The sequence below is a fragment of the Scomber scombrus genome, unplaced genomic scaffold (genome assembly GCF_963691925.1).
Source record: "Scomber scombrus unplaced genomic scaffold, fScoSco1.1 SCAFFOLD_280, whole genome shotgun sequence".
In the NCBI taxonomy this organism is placed as follows: Eukaryota; Metazoa; Chordata; class Actinopteri; order Scombriformes; family Scombridae; genus Scomber; species Scomber scombrus.
This window is the reverse complement of record NW_026910744.1, coordinates 5,001-20,000: the sequence shown is the minus strand read 5'-3', so window position 1 is coordinate 20,000 and position 15,000 is coordinate 5,001. Positions and strand designations below refer to the sequence as shown.

Here is a 15,000-nt window from a genome sequence, read left to right as displayed (position 1 = left end):
GACCATACCAACTGTGGGGTTGAAATGAGTTTGTAAATTCATTTCTGGATTGAGGCCTTGTGTGAATGCTTTGATGGCCGCCTTTATGTGGTAAATAAGTGTAAATAGATTTTGGTAATGATTTCAGATGTGGAAATTAACCTGTAAATGTTTCCTGATCTCCACGACTCCCCAGATTAACCTTCGTGTCGTCCTCCCGGGTCAAATTGACCCCGTCTGTTTTGAATTTTTCCTCTGTTCCTTCCTTCCTTCCTTCCTCCCTCCTTCTTTCCTCCTTTCCTTCCCTACTTACTTCCTTCTTTTCTTCCCTCCTTCCTTCCTTCTTTCCTCCTTCCCTTTCTTCCTTCCTCCCTCCTTCCTCCTTCCCTTCCTCCTTCCCTCCTTTCCTTCCTCCCTTCCTCCCTCCTTTCCTTCCTTCTTCCTCCCTTCCATCCTTCCTCCCTCCCTCCTTTCCTTCCTTCCTCCCTCCTTTCCTTCCTTCCTTCCTCCCTCCTTTCCTTCAGTCTTCCTCCCCTCCATCCTTCCTTCTTCCTCCCTCCTTTCTTTCCTTCTTCCTCCCTCCCTCCCTTCCATCCTTCCTCCCTCCCTTCCTTCCTCCTTTCCTTCATCCCTCCTTTCCTTCCTTCTTCCTTCCGTCTGTCCTTCCTTCCTTTCCTTCCTTCTTCCTTCCTTCCTCCCTTGCTCCCTCCCTCCTTTCCTTCCTTCTTCCTCCCTCCTTTCCTTCCTTTCCTTCCTTTTTCCTTTCCTTCCTTCTTCCTTCCTAACTCCCTCCCTCCCTCCCTCCTTTCCTTCCTTCTTCCTCCCTCCTTTCCTTCCTTCTTCCTCCCTTCCATCCTTCCTTCTTCCCTCCCTCCTTTCCTTCCTTCTTCCTCCCTTCCTTCCTTGACTCGAGGACAACAGGAGGGTTAAACAACAGAAGCAAACCTCTACTTGTGTATAAAGTGACGTACTTGACAGACTTTTACAAACTGCTTGTCGTTGCCCGCGGCGACGACGATGTGTCCGTCTCTGGTTGTGAAGCCCTGAAACAGAGAAAACAGCTTTCAGACAGATTCACTCAGAGCTGAAGTTAAACATTTTAAACTCGCTGACATAAAACATCTGGAAGAGCAAAACAAGTCCTGCAGGAGATTTCCACAACTCTTAAATCCAAATTCAATAAATAAACATTCAAACGTTCGCTGATGTGATGACATGAAATTCAGATTCGGTAAATAAATAACGGAGATTATTTTCACATCCTTCGACCTCATGTTGTTTCTTTTTATTCTTACAAGCTGCAGCAGAGACTCTGGAGAGGCTGATTCTACACAGCAGGTAGATATGAAATGTTCTTTATTTAGTGAAGTAAGGAAGGAAGGGAGGGAGGAAGGATGGAAGAAGGAAGGAAAGGAGGAAGAAGGAAGGAAGGGAGGGAGGAAGGAAGGAAAAGAGGAAGAAGGAAGGAAGGGAGGGAAGAAGGAAGGATGGAAGGGAGGAAGAAGGAAGGAAAGGAGGAAGAAGGAAAGAAGGAGGGAGGAAGGAAGGAAGAAAGGCAGGAAGAAGGAAGGGAGGGAGGGAATGAGGAAGGATGGAAAGGAGGGAGGAAGGAAGGTAGGAAAGACAAAGGTAACGGGGAGGAAAGAAAGACAGAAGGAGGGAGGGAGGAAAAAAGGAAGGAGGGACTTAAAGAAGGAGGGAGGGAGGGAGTAAGCAAGAACAGAAGGAAGGAAGAAAAGGGGATGGAGGAAGGAAGGATGCAAGGGAGCAGAAGGAAGGAAAGGAGGAAGGAAGGAAGGAAGGAATGAAGGAAGGAAGGAGGGACTTAAAGAAGGAGGGAGGGAGGAAGGAAGGACAGAAGGAAGGAAGAAAAGGGGAAGGAAGAAGGACAGAAAGAAGGAAGGAAGGACAGAAGGAAGGAAAGTAAGAAAGGGACGGAGGAAGGAAGGATTCAAGGGAGCAGAAGGAAGGAAAGGAAGGAGGAAGGAAGGGAGGGAGGGAGAAAGGAAAAGAAGAAGGAAGGAAGGAAGGACAGAAGGAAGGAAGAAAAGGAAGGACAGAAGGAACAGTCTAAACAGACGGGGTTAAAGGTTGAAGCTGCAGCAGAGATTCTGGAGGCTGATTCTTCGCAGCAGGTAGATATGAGATGTTCTTTATTTAGTGGAGTGAGAAGCTGCTGAGTGTCGGCAATGATTAGTTTCAGAGCAGCTTTAATAGGTTGAAGCTCTCCGGAGGAAAGCCGTTTAAAAGGCAGCTGCTGGAGGATGAAAACTGCTTCCTCCTCGTCTTCATCTATTTATGACACGTTATCAGTCCAACATTATTATTCATTAACATGTTGAAAAGGAGGGAGGAAGAAAGAAGGAAAGGAGGGAGGAAGGAAGGAAGGAAAGGAGGGAGGAAGGAAGGCAGGAAGAAGGAAGGAAAGGAGGGAGGAAGAAAGAAGGAAAGGAGGGAGGAAGGAAGGAAGGAAAGGAGGGAGGAAGGAAGGCAGGAAGAAGGAAGGAAAGGAAGAAAGGGACGGAGGAAGGAAGGATTCAAGGGAGCAGAAGGAAGGAAAGGAAGGAGGAAGGAAGGGAGGGAGGGAGAAAGGAAAAGAAGAAGGGAGGGAGGAAGGAAAGAAGGAAGGAAGAAAAGGGGATGGAGGAAGGAAAGAAGGAGAGAAGGAGGAAGGACAGACGGAAGGAAGGAAGGAAAGAAGGAAGGAGGGACTTAAAGAAGGAGGGAGGGAGGGAGGAAGGAAGGACAGAAGGAAGGTAATGGGGAGGAAAGAAAGACAGAAGGAGAGAGGGAGGAAAAAAGGAAGTGAGGAAGGAAGGAAGGAAGGAGGGAGGGAGGGAGGGAGGAAGGACAGAAGGAAGGAAGAAAAGGGGATGGAGGAAGGAAAGAAGGAGAGAAGGAGGAAGGACAGAAGGAAGGAAGGAAGGAAAGAAGGAAGGAGGGACTTAAAGAAGGAGGGAGGGAGGGAGGGAGGAAGGAAGGACAGAAGGAAGGAAGAAAGGAAGTGTTGTAGGAAGAAGCAACTGCCGGAGGAACTGACGTTTTGAGCGGACCAATCACAGCCCTTGCCCGGCGTTGCCGTGACGTGTAGTTAGGATTTTTTGGAGGTGCACGTCAGGCTACGGCGTCGTTCCAACGCAGAAGCATAAATCAAGCATAAGGCTCAGGTTAAGATTTTCTCCATTTCTTCCTTGAACTCTTTCCAGAATATCAGTATTTTGTGGGCAATTCAAGAGAATATGAGTTTGATCACAGTTCCTCCAACATGTTCTTCTCCAGGCTGGAATACATCAACAGCTATCTGAGGCACGGCTGTGCTTAACTTCACCTAACCCTAACCCTAACCCTACCTACAAACACAGGTACCTTACATCATTCATACACCACACGAAGACCAATGACATCAATAAAAACACTACAGCATCCATAGTGCACACTGTAGCAGGAAATGACCCGTTGAACATCGGACCAGCAGCTGACGCGATGCACATGCCATCTGCAGCGCTCTGTGACCATTTATTGATCCACCAACACAGCAACACAGCAACACACCAACACACCAACACCCCTAACCCAACACACCAACACACCAACACCCCTAACCCAACACACCAACACACCAACACACCAACACCCCTAACCCCAACACACCAACACACCAACACACCAACACACCAACACACCAACACACCAACACCCCTAACCCAACACACCAACACAGCAACACAGCAACCCACCAACACACCAACACACCAACACCCCTAACCCAACACACCAACACCCCTAACCCAACACACCAACACACCAACACACCAACACACCAACACCCCTAACCCAACACACCAACACCCCTAACCCAACACACCAACACAGCAACACAGCAACCCACCAACACACCAACACACCAACACCCCTAACCCAACACACCAACACAGCAACACACCAACACAGCAACACCCCTAACCCAACCGACATTTACTGCCTGTTTAAAATGTTAATGGATGATAACGGTTCAGTCTGTGTGTCGGCCAGAATGTAAACGCTCCTATTCATTGTTTTCTGCTGATATATAAGCTGCAGACAAGCTGTTCGTTCCTCGCTTCACTGCAGACGAGTAAACGGAGAGTTTAGCTGAGCTGACAGGTTCAATACTGGAGCTGATTAAACTGTTAAATTAACTGATAGAACAGAAACATCATCTTCCTGTCGTCCTCCCGGGTCAAATTGACTCCGTCTGTTTTGACTGTTCCTTCTTTCCTCCCTTCCTTCCTTCTGTCCTTCCTTACTCCCTCCCTCTTTCTTTCCTCCCTTCCTTCTTCCTTCCTTCGTTCCTTCTTTCCTCCCTTCGTTCCTTCCTTCCTTCCTTCCTTCCTTCCTTCCTTCCTTCCGTCTGTCCTGCATCCCTCCCTCCTTCTCTCTTTCTTTCCTTCCTTCCTTCCTCCCTTCCTTGACTCGAGGACAACAGAAGGGTTAAAACACACTTATGGATTCACCTTGGTCTGAAAACTTGCATCATGCAGCCAATAACACAAGAATATGTTTTAATTCTTCTCCCTCTTCATCGTCTTTCCTTCCCTCGAGTCATCTATCTATCATTTCTTCCCCCCTAATTGTCTTCTTCCCTCTCTCTATACTTTCTCCTCCTCTTCCTCTCTCACAATTGCTTGTAATAAAAACTCTTCACCACATGAAAGAAGGACAAGAACTGCTGTCATAGATCACAACACACACACACACACACACACACACACACCAGCCACCACATCCTACAGCTTTGTGTGTGTGTGTGTGTGTGTGTGTGTGTTTTCAGACCACTAACCCTTTAGTCACACTGCGCTCAGTGCTCAGCTCTGACCACCACCTCTCTTTCATCCTCAGCCTCGGGGATTTGTGGGTAACGCAGTCTACACACGGGGGCTTCGACAGGACGCTCACCCAGAAAACCTCAAACAGTCCTCAGAGAGACTGCTGCCCCCTGCTGGCTGCATAGAAAACCCCAAACTGTCCTCAGAGAGACTGCTGCCCCCTGCTGGCTGCACAGAAAACCTCAAACGGTCCTCAGAGAGACCGCTGCCCCCTGCTGGCTGCACAGCTAATCCAAACGGTCCTCAGAGAGACCGCTGCCCCCTGCTGGCTGCACAGCTAATCCAAACGGTCCTCAGAGAGACTGCTGCCCCCTGCTGGCTGCACAGAAAACCCCAAACAGTCCTCAGAGAGACCGCTGCCCCCTGCTGGCTGCACAGAAAACCCCAAACTGTCCTCAGAGAGACCGCTGCCCCCTGCTGGCTGCACAGAAAACCCCAAACAGTCCTCAGACAGACTGCTGCCCCCTGCTGGCTGCACAGAAAACCTCAAACAGTCCTCAGAGAGACCGCTGCCCCCTGCTGGCTGCATAGAAAACCCCAAACAGTCCTCAGAGAGACTGCTGCCCCCTGCTGGCTGCACAGAAAACCCCAAACTGTCCTCAGAGAGACCGCTGCCCCCTGCTGGCTGCACAGAAAACCTCAAACGGTCCTCAGAGAGACCACTGCCCCCTGCTGGCTGCACAGAAAACCTCAAACGGTCCTCAGAGAGACCGCTGCCCCCTGCTGGCTGCACAGAAAACCTCAAACGGTCCTCAGAGAGACCGCTGCCCCCTGCTGGCTGCACAGAAAACCTCAAACGGTCCTCAGAGAGACCGCTGCCCCCTGCTGGCTGCACAGAAAACCTCAAACAGTCCTCAGAGAGACTTCTGCCCCCTGCTGGCTGTGTATTTGTATATTTTAGATGAATCTGCTGACGGAAGCGCAACACAGCTGGAGCTGTTCGGTAAGGAAACCAGTTAAATTGGAAACCAGTTGGGACATAACACCGGGGCCGGGGAAAACATTCCCGGTGGATTTCAAGGCCTCACTCCTCCGCTGGCTTTATAGCCGACTACTTTCTTTTTGACATGGCAGCGGAATCTGCAAGTACGTGTCACGTGACGGTCCGCTGATGCAAGGATAATTGTCTCGTCGGCTATTTTCACAATGAAACGAAACTTCAAGAAAAAAATACAGAGGACATGACATCGGTGTCCTCAATGGTAGCTACGGCCATGCTAGAGAGTAAGATCAGAGCTAAAGAGAGATAACATTGGACACAGACATGTTGCTCTGTGTGTTAGTCACAGTTACTTTACACGCTGATGATAGGATAGAGTTTGTGTTTTACGTTATGCTGCCAATAGGTAGATAGAAATAGAAATATAAAGGACTCGTATAGACACAGAGTTTGTTCTGCAGCCAACAGGTGGACAAAAAAATAAAGAATATATATCAAATAAGTGAGCTTATCATAAGAAATGCTGCAGTGTTAAAGGTTAAAGGATAAAACTTATCACTGCCTCCAGTAATAATTCATGCAAACGTAAGAAATCTGCACAATATCTGCAAAAGCTTCTATTAACTTTTCTGCATGAAAACTAGACCAGTTGTGATTTAGACTGATTGTTGCATTTAATGATATTAATGTTTGAAGGGCAGGTATTAACTAGCTGTTACTATGGCGACAAGGAGACAGACACACAATGACAATACAGGTTTTTTTCCACCTGTGTTAATATTTGTGGTTTCACTACCAGCATTGAGTTTTTTCTGGTAATATTGTTTCTGCTGTAACTCAACATGTTTGTTAACTTCTTCCACTAGAACCTCTTATTGCATGTGATCACATTTCTGCTCCTCCAAACTCTCCATTAACACACAAAACCCTAATTTACATACTGCTGTCTACTCCTGTTGTTATTAATGGATTGCACTAACTTCACTATTATATTGCAATTGCACTTTTTTCTACTAAAAGCAAGAACTGCTTTTAGTAATATTTATTGTATCTACTGTACAAGAATCAAACCTGGCATCTTTGTACTTTTAACTTGTCTGGTTTTATGTCTTTTTCTTTTTCTGTCTTAGCCTTTTTACTTCTTCATTATGGTATGCAACTACCAAAGCAAATTCCTTGTATGTCTTTGACTACTTGGCCAATAAAGCACTTTTGACCTTTGACCTTTTTTTTTTTTACACAGTTATTCTTAGTAGATCACCTGCAAAACAAACACACACTAAATCAACTAAATGTAATGCAACCTATTGGACTGTACATGCAATTTAATGCTCTTTATTTATACTGAATCAGGCCCTAAATGTGTTTTAAGATACTTATAAGTTATTGTTGAAACTTTCGTCTCCGTGTTAGTGGCCCCCTGCAGAGAGAACATCTGGGTCACGTAGTTTCAGTTTGACACCTCGGCTTTAAAACATGAACAGATCAGCCTCCACTGTGTTCACACATTAGTAAAGTCTGCATGTTGGATTCTGTTCAACAGCCTGAATGTTCAGTGTTAACCCTCACATACTGCTCATATTTGGGCATTTCACAGTATCTCCTCATAATTGGTCTCAATCATTTCACAAATCATTGATGAACCTCATCAGTCATTAAAACATTGGTGATTAATCCTTAATTAAGTTTTTCAGAGAGCAGAAAGAGTTTAATCCTCCTGTTGTCAAGGAAGGAAGGGAGGAAGGAAAGAAGGAAGGGAGGGAGGAAGGAAGGAAAGAAGGGAGGAAGGGAGGATGGAAGGGAGGGAGGAAGAAGGAAAGGAGGAAGGGAGGAAGGAAAGAAGGAAGGGAGGGAGGATGGAAGGGAGGAAGAAGGAAGGAAGGGAGGGAGGAAGGAATGGAGGAAGAAGGAAGGAAGGAAAGGAGGGAGGAAGGAAGGGAGGAAAGGAAAGAAGGAAGGGAGGAAGGAAGGAAGGAAGGAAGGGAGGAAAGGAAAGAAGGAAGGGAGGAAGGAAAGGAAAGAAGGGAGGAAGGACGAAGGGAAGGAAGGAAGGAAGGTAGGAGGGAGGGAGAAAGGAAAAGAGGAAGGGAGGAAGGAAGGAAGGAAGGAAGGAAGGAGAGAAAGACAGAGGAAAGAAGGAAAGGGAGGAAGGAAGGAAGGAAGGGAGGAAAGAAGGAGAAGAAGAGCGGCATTGTGGGTAAGGCGGTTCACACGAGGATTAGATTGGAGCATCGCACAATAAAGCTTTGGCTGGTGAGAGACGACGACCACAACAATCGAGCCGCCGCAAAAACATCCAGGAGGAGCTGACAGTTTATCTGAGTGTGTGTGTGTGTGTGTGTGTGTGTGTGTGTGTGTGTGTGTGTGTGTGTGTGTGTGTGTGTGTGTGTGTGTGTGTGTGTGTGTGTGTGTGTGTGTGTGTGTGTGTGTGTGTCCTCAGGCTCAGAGTCAGTAATGTGAAGCAGACTCCACTCAGACACTAGACATGACCGATACATGAATGTAAAGAAGCAGCTTTTATTCTATTTATTAGCAGCTCTGCAGTCTAACTATCACTGAGATACTGAAGGAAACTTTTTGTCTCTCTGGTTTCTGAGCAGATTTTCAGTGAGTCTGAACACTAAATACTATAAATATTAGGGTTGCACATCTCTCTGTGATAAACGATTGGATATGCATCTAGATACACAGGTTACGATTCGATTCAAAAACGACATCCTTTTATTACAGACCGATTCGATTTGATTCGATACAGTGTGAGAACGATAAGATTGCTGCTTCTTGACCTGGGAAAGGTAATCTGATCCAAAGTGCTGCCCTACATTTATATTCTCATATGGCCGTTAAGTCTGACTTTACCTCACACACAGTAAAGTAGTTCACTTACAGTATGCCTGTGCATTTTCCCTGTTGTCACTTGTTCAGACATCCCAACCTGCAGAAAGTCATTTCAGTGAGGTCCATTCGGTGGGGGGGGGGGTGTTACACTAGGTGTTGGTGGTCCGGGGGCGGGGGTGCGATCGTTGTCTGTCCGGGGGGGGTTAATCGCGTTAATAAGCGGTAACACAGAGCTATAAGGACGCTTTGCTCTCACACACGCTGCATTTATAGTCACACAAACACAAACACACACAAACACACACAAACACAAACACACACAAACACACACTCAGTCACTCTCCAGTGCACGCTCTTGCTCGTTGACTCCAGATTCCGGGAGTTTACGTCTCATTTGCGGTCGTCAGGGAGCCGCTATCAACATGCGGGAGAGTTGGGATGTCTGCTTGTTTATCACTCATGCTAGTACCAGCTAGGCAGCTACGGAGTTTCACGGGCAGCTTCAGCTCTCGCGTTGTTTTAGAGACGCTGGCGCCCGTGTGTGATGCCGCCAACCGATTCCAAGTCTCGAGATACCCGATCAATGACTCTACAACCGATTCATCTAGGAATTCATGGCTAGTTCGTATCGATTGAGGAGGCTGCTACCGATGCAGCCGTATCGCTCACTGGTTGAACCGAATATCCGGTCGCATCGGTTTATCGTTCACAACCCAAATATATAAATATATAAACTATAACCACGGACGCTCTGACTCCTTTTTCTGTTTTCGATTAGAAATGTTGATGTGATGTGATTTTAAAGAGAGATGCTTTAGTTTTATCATCATGTCTAAAAATAACGTTTCCATTTCAGATTGTTTTTAACTCAAATATAAGAAAGTGAATCATGTAAATGTTAAAAAGGCAAAAAGGTTTGCAGATAAATCTATAAATTACATCGTTTTATGTTTTATTTTATTCGTCTTTTTCATGTTTTTTAACATAATAAAACCTTAAATGGAAGAATATGAAGACAAGGGTTTTATATTTTTAGACTTTTATAATTATATGAGTTAGAAATGTCTTTTCATGTTGATCTAATCACTTTGGTGTTTCCTGTTCACATTTTCATCTTTATTAAAAACACCAGAGATACTAAAAACAAACTGCCTCATCTTCTCTGCGGTCTCGTTAAAATGTGAATTATCTTCTTTCTGCACGGCACCAAAAACTCAGTGAGAGAAAAGAACTGATAGTTTAATCATGTGATGAGCTTCAGTGCTTGTTTTAATTTATTTAAACTAAAATAAATACTTGAAATAAAAGTGAGTCTGTGTGGTTTATAAGGAAGATAAAGGAGGAGATGATGACAGTGAACAGGAAGGAGACACACCAACATTACAAACACTCAAACACACTGAAACTAATCTCCTCTAATTGTTTTATAATGTTCCAAAATCTCTTATTTCACTGAACTGACGTCAACGATTCCCAAACATCCTCCCAACCCTAACCCACCTTTAACTGTCCTGAGAGGAGACTATGGTACATTTACATGTGATTTATGGTTATATGTTTGCAGTTGACTGTTGTCCTCGAGTCAAGGAAGGAAGGGAGGAAGAAGGAAGGAAAGGAAGGAAGGAAAGGAGGAGGGAAAGGAGGGAGGAAGGAAGGAAAGGAGGGAGGAAGGAAGGAGGGAAGGAAGGAAAGGAGGGAGGAAGGAAGGAAGGGAGGAAGAAGGAAGGAAAGGAGGGGGGAAGGAAGGAGGGAAGGAAGGAAGGAGGGAAGGAAGGAAGGAAGAAAATGAGGAAGAAAGGAGGGAGGAAGAAGGAAGGAAAGGAGGGGGGAAGGAAGGAGGGAAGGAAGGAAGAAAATGAGGAAGAAAGGAGGGAGGAAGAAGGAAGGAGTGAGGGGGAGAAAGGAAAAGAGGAAGGAAGGAAAGAAAGAAGGACAGCGGAAAGGAAGAAAGAAGGAGGGAAGAAAGGGGGATGGAGGAAGGACAGACGGAAGGAAGGAACAGTCAAAACAGGACGACATGAATGTTGATCATGTAGATTTAAAAGCAGCATCAGGTTTGTTAAAATGTACATTTAGTATTTTTGTTGGTTTTATATCATTTGAAATGACATTTGCACCATTTTTTAACCAAAAGTAAGACTGAACGCTCCTGAAAATGTCAAATGGTGTAACCACAAAAGTCTCAAACTGTACTACAGTAAAGTACCAGTACCTCTATATTATACTCGTTGGGTTTGTTACCTGGTAAGGTACGATGCTCCCGTGGGCCGTTCCCCACCGCCTCGCCTCCTTTCCTGCATTCAGATAGTTTGCAGCGATGTGAGTGAGACAGGAAACCTAAGAGAGAGAGAGAGAGAGAGAGAGAGAGAGAGAGAGAGAGAGAAAGAGAGAGAGAGACAGAGAGAAAGAGAGACAGAGAGAGACAGAGAGAGAGAGAGAGAGAAAGAGAGAGAGAGAGACAGAGAGAGACAGAGAGAGAGAGAGAGAGAGAGCCAGAGGGAGAGAGAGAGAGAGAGAGAAAGAGAGAGAGAGAGAGAAAGAGAGAGAGAGAGAAAGAGAGAGAGAGAGACAGAGAGAGAGAGAGAGAGAAAGAGAGAGAGAGAGACAGAGAGAGACAGAGAGAGAGAGAGAGAGAGAGAGCCAGAGGGAGAGAGAGAGAGAGACAGAGAGAGATTTATTCAAGGTTTCTTCCTGTTAACAGACTTTTTCCTTCCTGCTGTCACCATGCAGCTCATGAAGTTACTGTTGGGTCTCTTTAAATCACAGAGAACAGTCATGAGATGCTCCATGTGGAAAAGTGACCTGAGATAAACTTGGTACTATTTAATAAAACTGACTTGACTTGAAAAACATTGAGCCCCTCGCTCCAGATTTATGTAGATGAACAAAATTTGGTACACATATGTATAATGTCAACACTAGGCGGGGAGTTCTGGTCTTCTGAAATGAGGCCAACCAGGAAGTAACTTAAAACTGCATTCTATCAAAAGGCCACCAGGGGGCGACCGTTTTGGTGTCAAAAGGACTTCCGTCTCTATACAAGTCAATGGAGAATTCACCAACTTCTCACTTGATTTCTAACCTCAGTAAACGTTTTCAAAATGTGTTTATGGTCTCAATCGCTAGTTTAAAGCCTTCTTCAATGCAGTATGATGTTCATTTGGGACATTTTGGCCTCCCTGATTTTATATGTGACGATAAAGCAGGGTATGCATTAGGGCGTGGCTACGTGGTGATTGACAGGTTGATTGGTTCACAGGTTCAGGAGGGCGCCTCATGCTCCTCCTGATGCCCATATAAGTAGAATCCCTGTTTTTATTTTTCCCAGCATGCACCTGAAATTTTCAAGATGGCGCTGCTCAGATCTGATACTATTGGCCTCCGAGCAGCAGTCCACAAACCAATTGGTGACATCACGGATGTTTCGTCCATTTCTTATATACAGTCTATGAGATGAACAAAATTCGGTGCACATATGTATCATCTAAAGTCGCACAAAAAAGTCTCTTGGACCCAGACACCAACTCCAACAGGAAGTCGCCCATTTTGAATCAAATGTGCGATTGTGGCGCTGTTTGTTGCCATTTCCACACCACGTACTTTGACAAACCCTAACTCTAAATCCAACCGACTTCATATTCACTCTGTCATCTTATGTTTTGTAGACGTGTTGCGGTAAATTTCGCTGTTTCGGGGCGTGGCAGGGGGAGCGAGGGCTTTAATTCATTTTAAAATCTTTGGTCTCTGCCTTTAAATCTGACAGTTCAGAGTCAGCAAATCCACTTTAATGTCTCTCTGATGTCTGAATGTGTGACTGAAAGACGAGGACACGATATCGATGGAGGGACTCGTCTTTTTCTGCAGACAAATGACTTATAATACTGTAATGTTCCTCAAGTTACACACATACTGTTCTTCTGTTTTCATTCATGAATCAGTCCTGAAACGTTGTGTTTTGTCTTCTTTTTTTCTTAGTTTTGAAATAACTAAAGAAAATCATGTTTGACTAAAAGTTTCAATTCGAAGAAACTCTAAAAAAAACCCATCAGACTGCAGCCGTCAGTCCGACCGCAGCTATAAAACTCTGTAAATTAACGACTGAAACTGTTCACACCACCACAGAAATATGCAGACACACATTTATAAAGCTGAGTGTTCACATGGTTCTGTTTCATAAATCTCATTCATTGAGGAGCTGAGAGCACGAGCCTCATTCCTCTCCTACAATTACCCATAAATGGATTAAAAACGGCCGTAATCAGCTGTTCTCGTATCAACATGCTAAGAAGAAGAAGAACTGCTGTTTCCATCATTTCATTCATCACATGAAGAGTAAACCATCGTCAGCTGTAATATCTCAGAAATGTGTTCGATGATTCGTTTGAAACACTTTACAAGTTGCGTCAGAGCGAAAGAGACATGAAGAAGAAGAAGAAGAAGAAGAAGGGCGATGAAATGTGTAAATTAAAAGTAATTTGTATCACACACAAATGAATCCATATAACATTATAATGAGTCTTTGATCTACTGCTGTGTAAATCAGGGCCAGACTGATGCTGATATTAGGGAGTAAAAGATTCTGATATCGATAAATCATCGTATAGATACAGAATATGTAGATAAAAAGCACATTTTTTGCAGTGTGGTCATCAAACACTTGTGATACCATAGCAACCATAACACAATCTGTATCTATAGCAACCATAGAACAACCTGTATCTATAGCAACCATATCACAATCTGATGGTCTGTCTGTGCATTACATACCGAAGGAAGGAAAGAAGGAAGGAAGGATGGAAGGTAGGAAGGAAGGAAGGAAGGAAGGAAGGAAGGAAGGAAGGAAGGAAGGAAGGAAGGAAGGAAGGAAGGAAGGAAGAAACAATGAAACTGAACTGATGTCTCCTACATTCCTCATATAAGTGCTTCAGATTGACCTGAAAGTTCAACGGGTTCAATAGATTTTAGTTTTTGACACAAAGTGACGTCTACCAAACAAAGTGTTGGAACCAATTAAACTAATTAAACGGTTGCTACGGTAACGAGTTTCTTCCTGTTTGTTTTCCAGAGTTAATTAAACGTCTTTACAGAGAAGTGAACCGATAATTAGCTTCTGCTTTAATGGAGATATTTCATGTTTTATACGCTTCACAGATGAGAGGACACTTTCTGTGTTTCCTGGCAGAGAGTTTTGTATAATCTTGGTATTTGTCTGCCTGACTGAAGCGTTTCCTTTAACAGACCGCAACAATAAAAGGCTGAACTTCAGACTTATGACTTCTTCTTCTTCTTCTTCTCAGCCTTTGGTGTGGAAGCTTCTCCTGACACTCAGAGCTGTTCTCAGACCTGCAGGCAGCTCGTAAAGACTCGCTCTGATTGGTTTGTAATGGTTAACCCATGCATCCCCCGACCCATGCACCCCCACCCCATGCACCCCCCCAAACTAAACCCCCGTCCACATGGATCCACGCTCTGCTGCGGCTGTGTGCTACATTGTTCATCTCCCTCCTGGTCCGACCGCGCTGTGGTGGCGTTCCTGTGGTCGCAGCACTTCATACAGGAATGCATCATGGGACATGGGGACGGGGGGGGGGGCAGAAAGGGGGGGGTATTGGGACAGGGGGGGAGGATTGTAGGATTGTAGGATTGTGGGTATTTTATGTGTAGCAGCCCCTGGGAGTCGACCGCAGAGATTAAGACCTCGCAGCCTCCTAAACCAATCACAGCCTGCACTTCACTTTTCATCTGTTTCTATCTGTTCAGCAAAAAATCTATAAAAAACTTTCATATTAACCCTCCTGATGTCTCTTTTGACTGTTCCTTCCTTCCTTCCTTCCTTCCTTCTTTCCTTCCTCCCTCCTTTCCTTCCTTCCTTCTCTCCTTACTTCCTTCCTCTTTTCCTCCCTCCCTCCTTACCCTTCCTTCCTTACTTCCTCCCTGTCTTTGCTCCTTCCTTCCTTCCTTCCTTCTCTCCTTACTTCCTTCCTCTATTCCTCCCTCCCTCCTTACCCTTCCTTCCTTACTTCCTTCCTTCCTTCCTCCCTCTTTCTTTGCTCCTTCCTTCCTTCTCTCCTTACATCCTTCCTGTTTTCCTCCCTCCCTCCTTAGCCTTCCTTCCTTCCTCCCTTTCTTTGCTCCTTCCTTCCTTCCTTCATTCCTTCCTTCCTTCCTTCCTTCTCTCCTTACTTCCTTCCTCTTTTCCTCCCTCCCTCCTTACCCTTCCTTCCTTACTTCCTCCCTCTTTCTTTGCTCCTTCCTTCCTTCCTTACTTCCTTGCTCTATTCCTCCCTCGCTCCTTACCCTTCCTTCCTTCCTCCCTCTTTCTTTGCTCCTTCCTTCCTTCCTTCCTTCTCTCCTTACATCCTTCCTGTTTTCCTCCCT

At 45.2% G+C, this 15,000-nt stretch overlaps 1 protein-coding gene across 1 annotated transcript in view; it reads right to left on the bottom strand.

The window, feature by feature from the left end:
• sugct (succinyl-CoA:glutarate-CoA transferase) overlaps window positions 1-15,000 on the bottom strand; it is a gene marked incomplete at its 5' end in the record, with an annotated part of 22,396 nt that overhangs the window by 4,425 nt on the left and 2,971 nt on the right. The window contains 2 exon segments of the mRNA XM_062415384.1: window positions 951-1,022; window positions 10,864-10,959. Coding sequence (XP_062271368.1) covers window positions 951-1,022; window positions 10,864-10,959 — 168 coding nt within the window.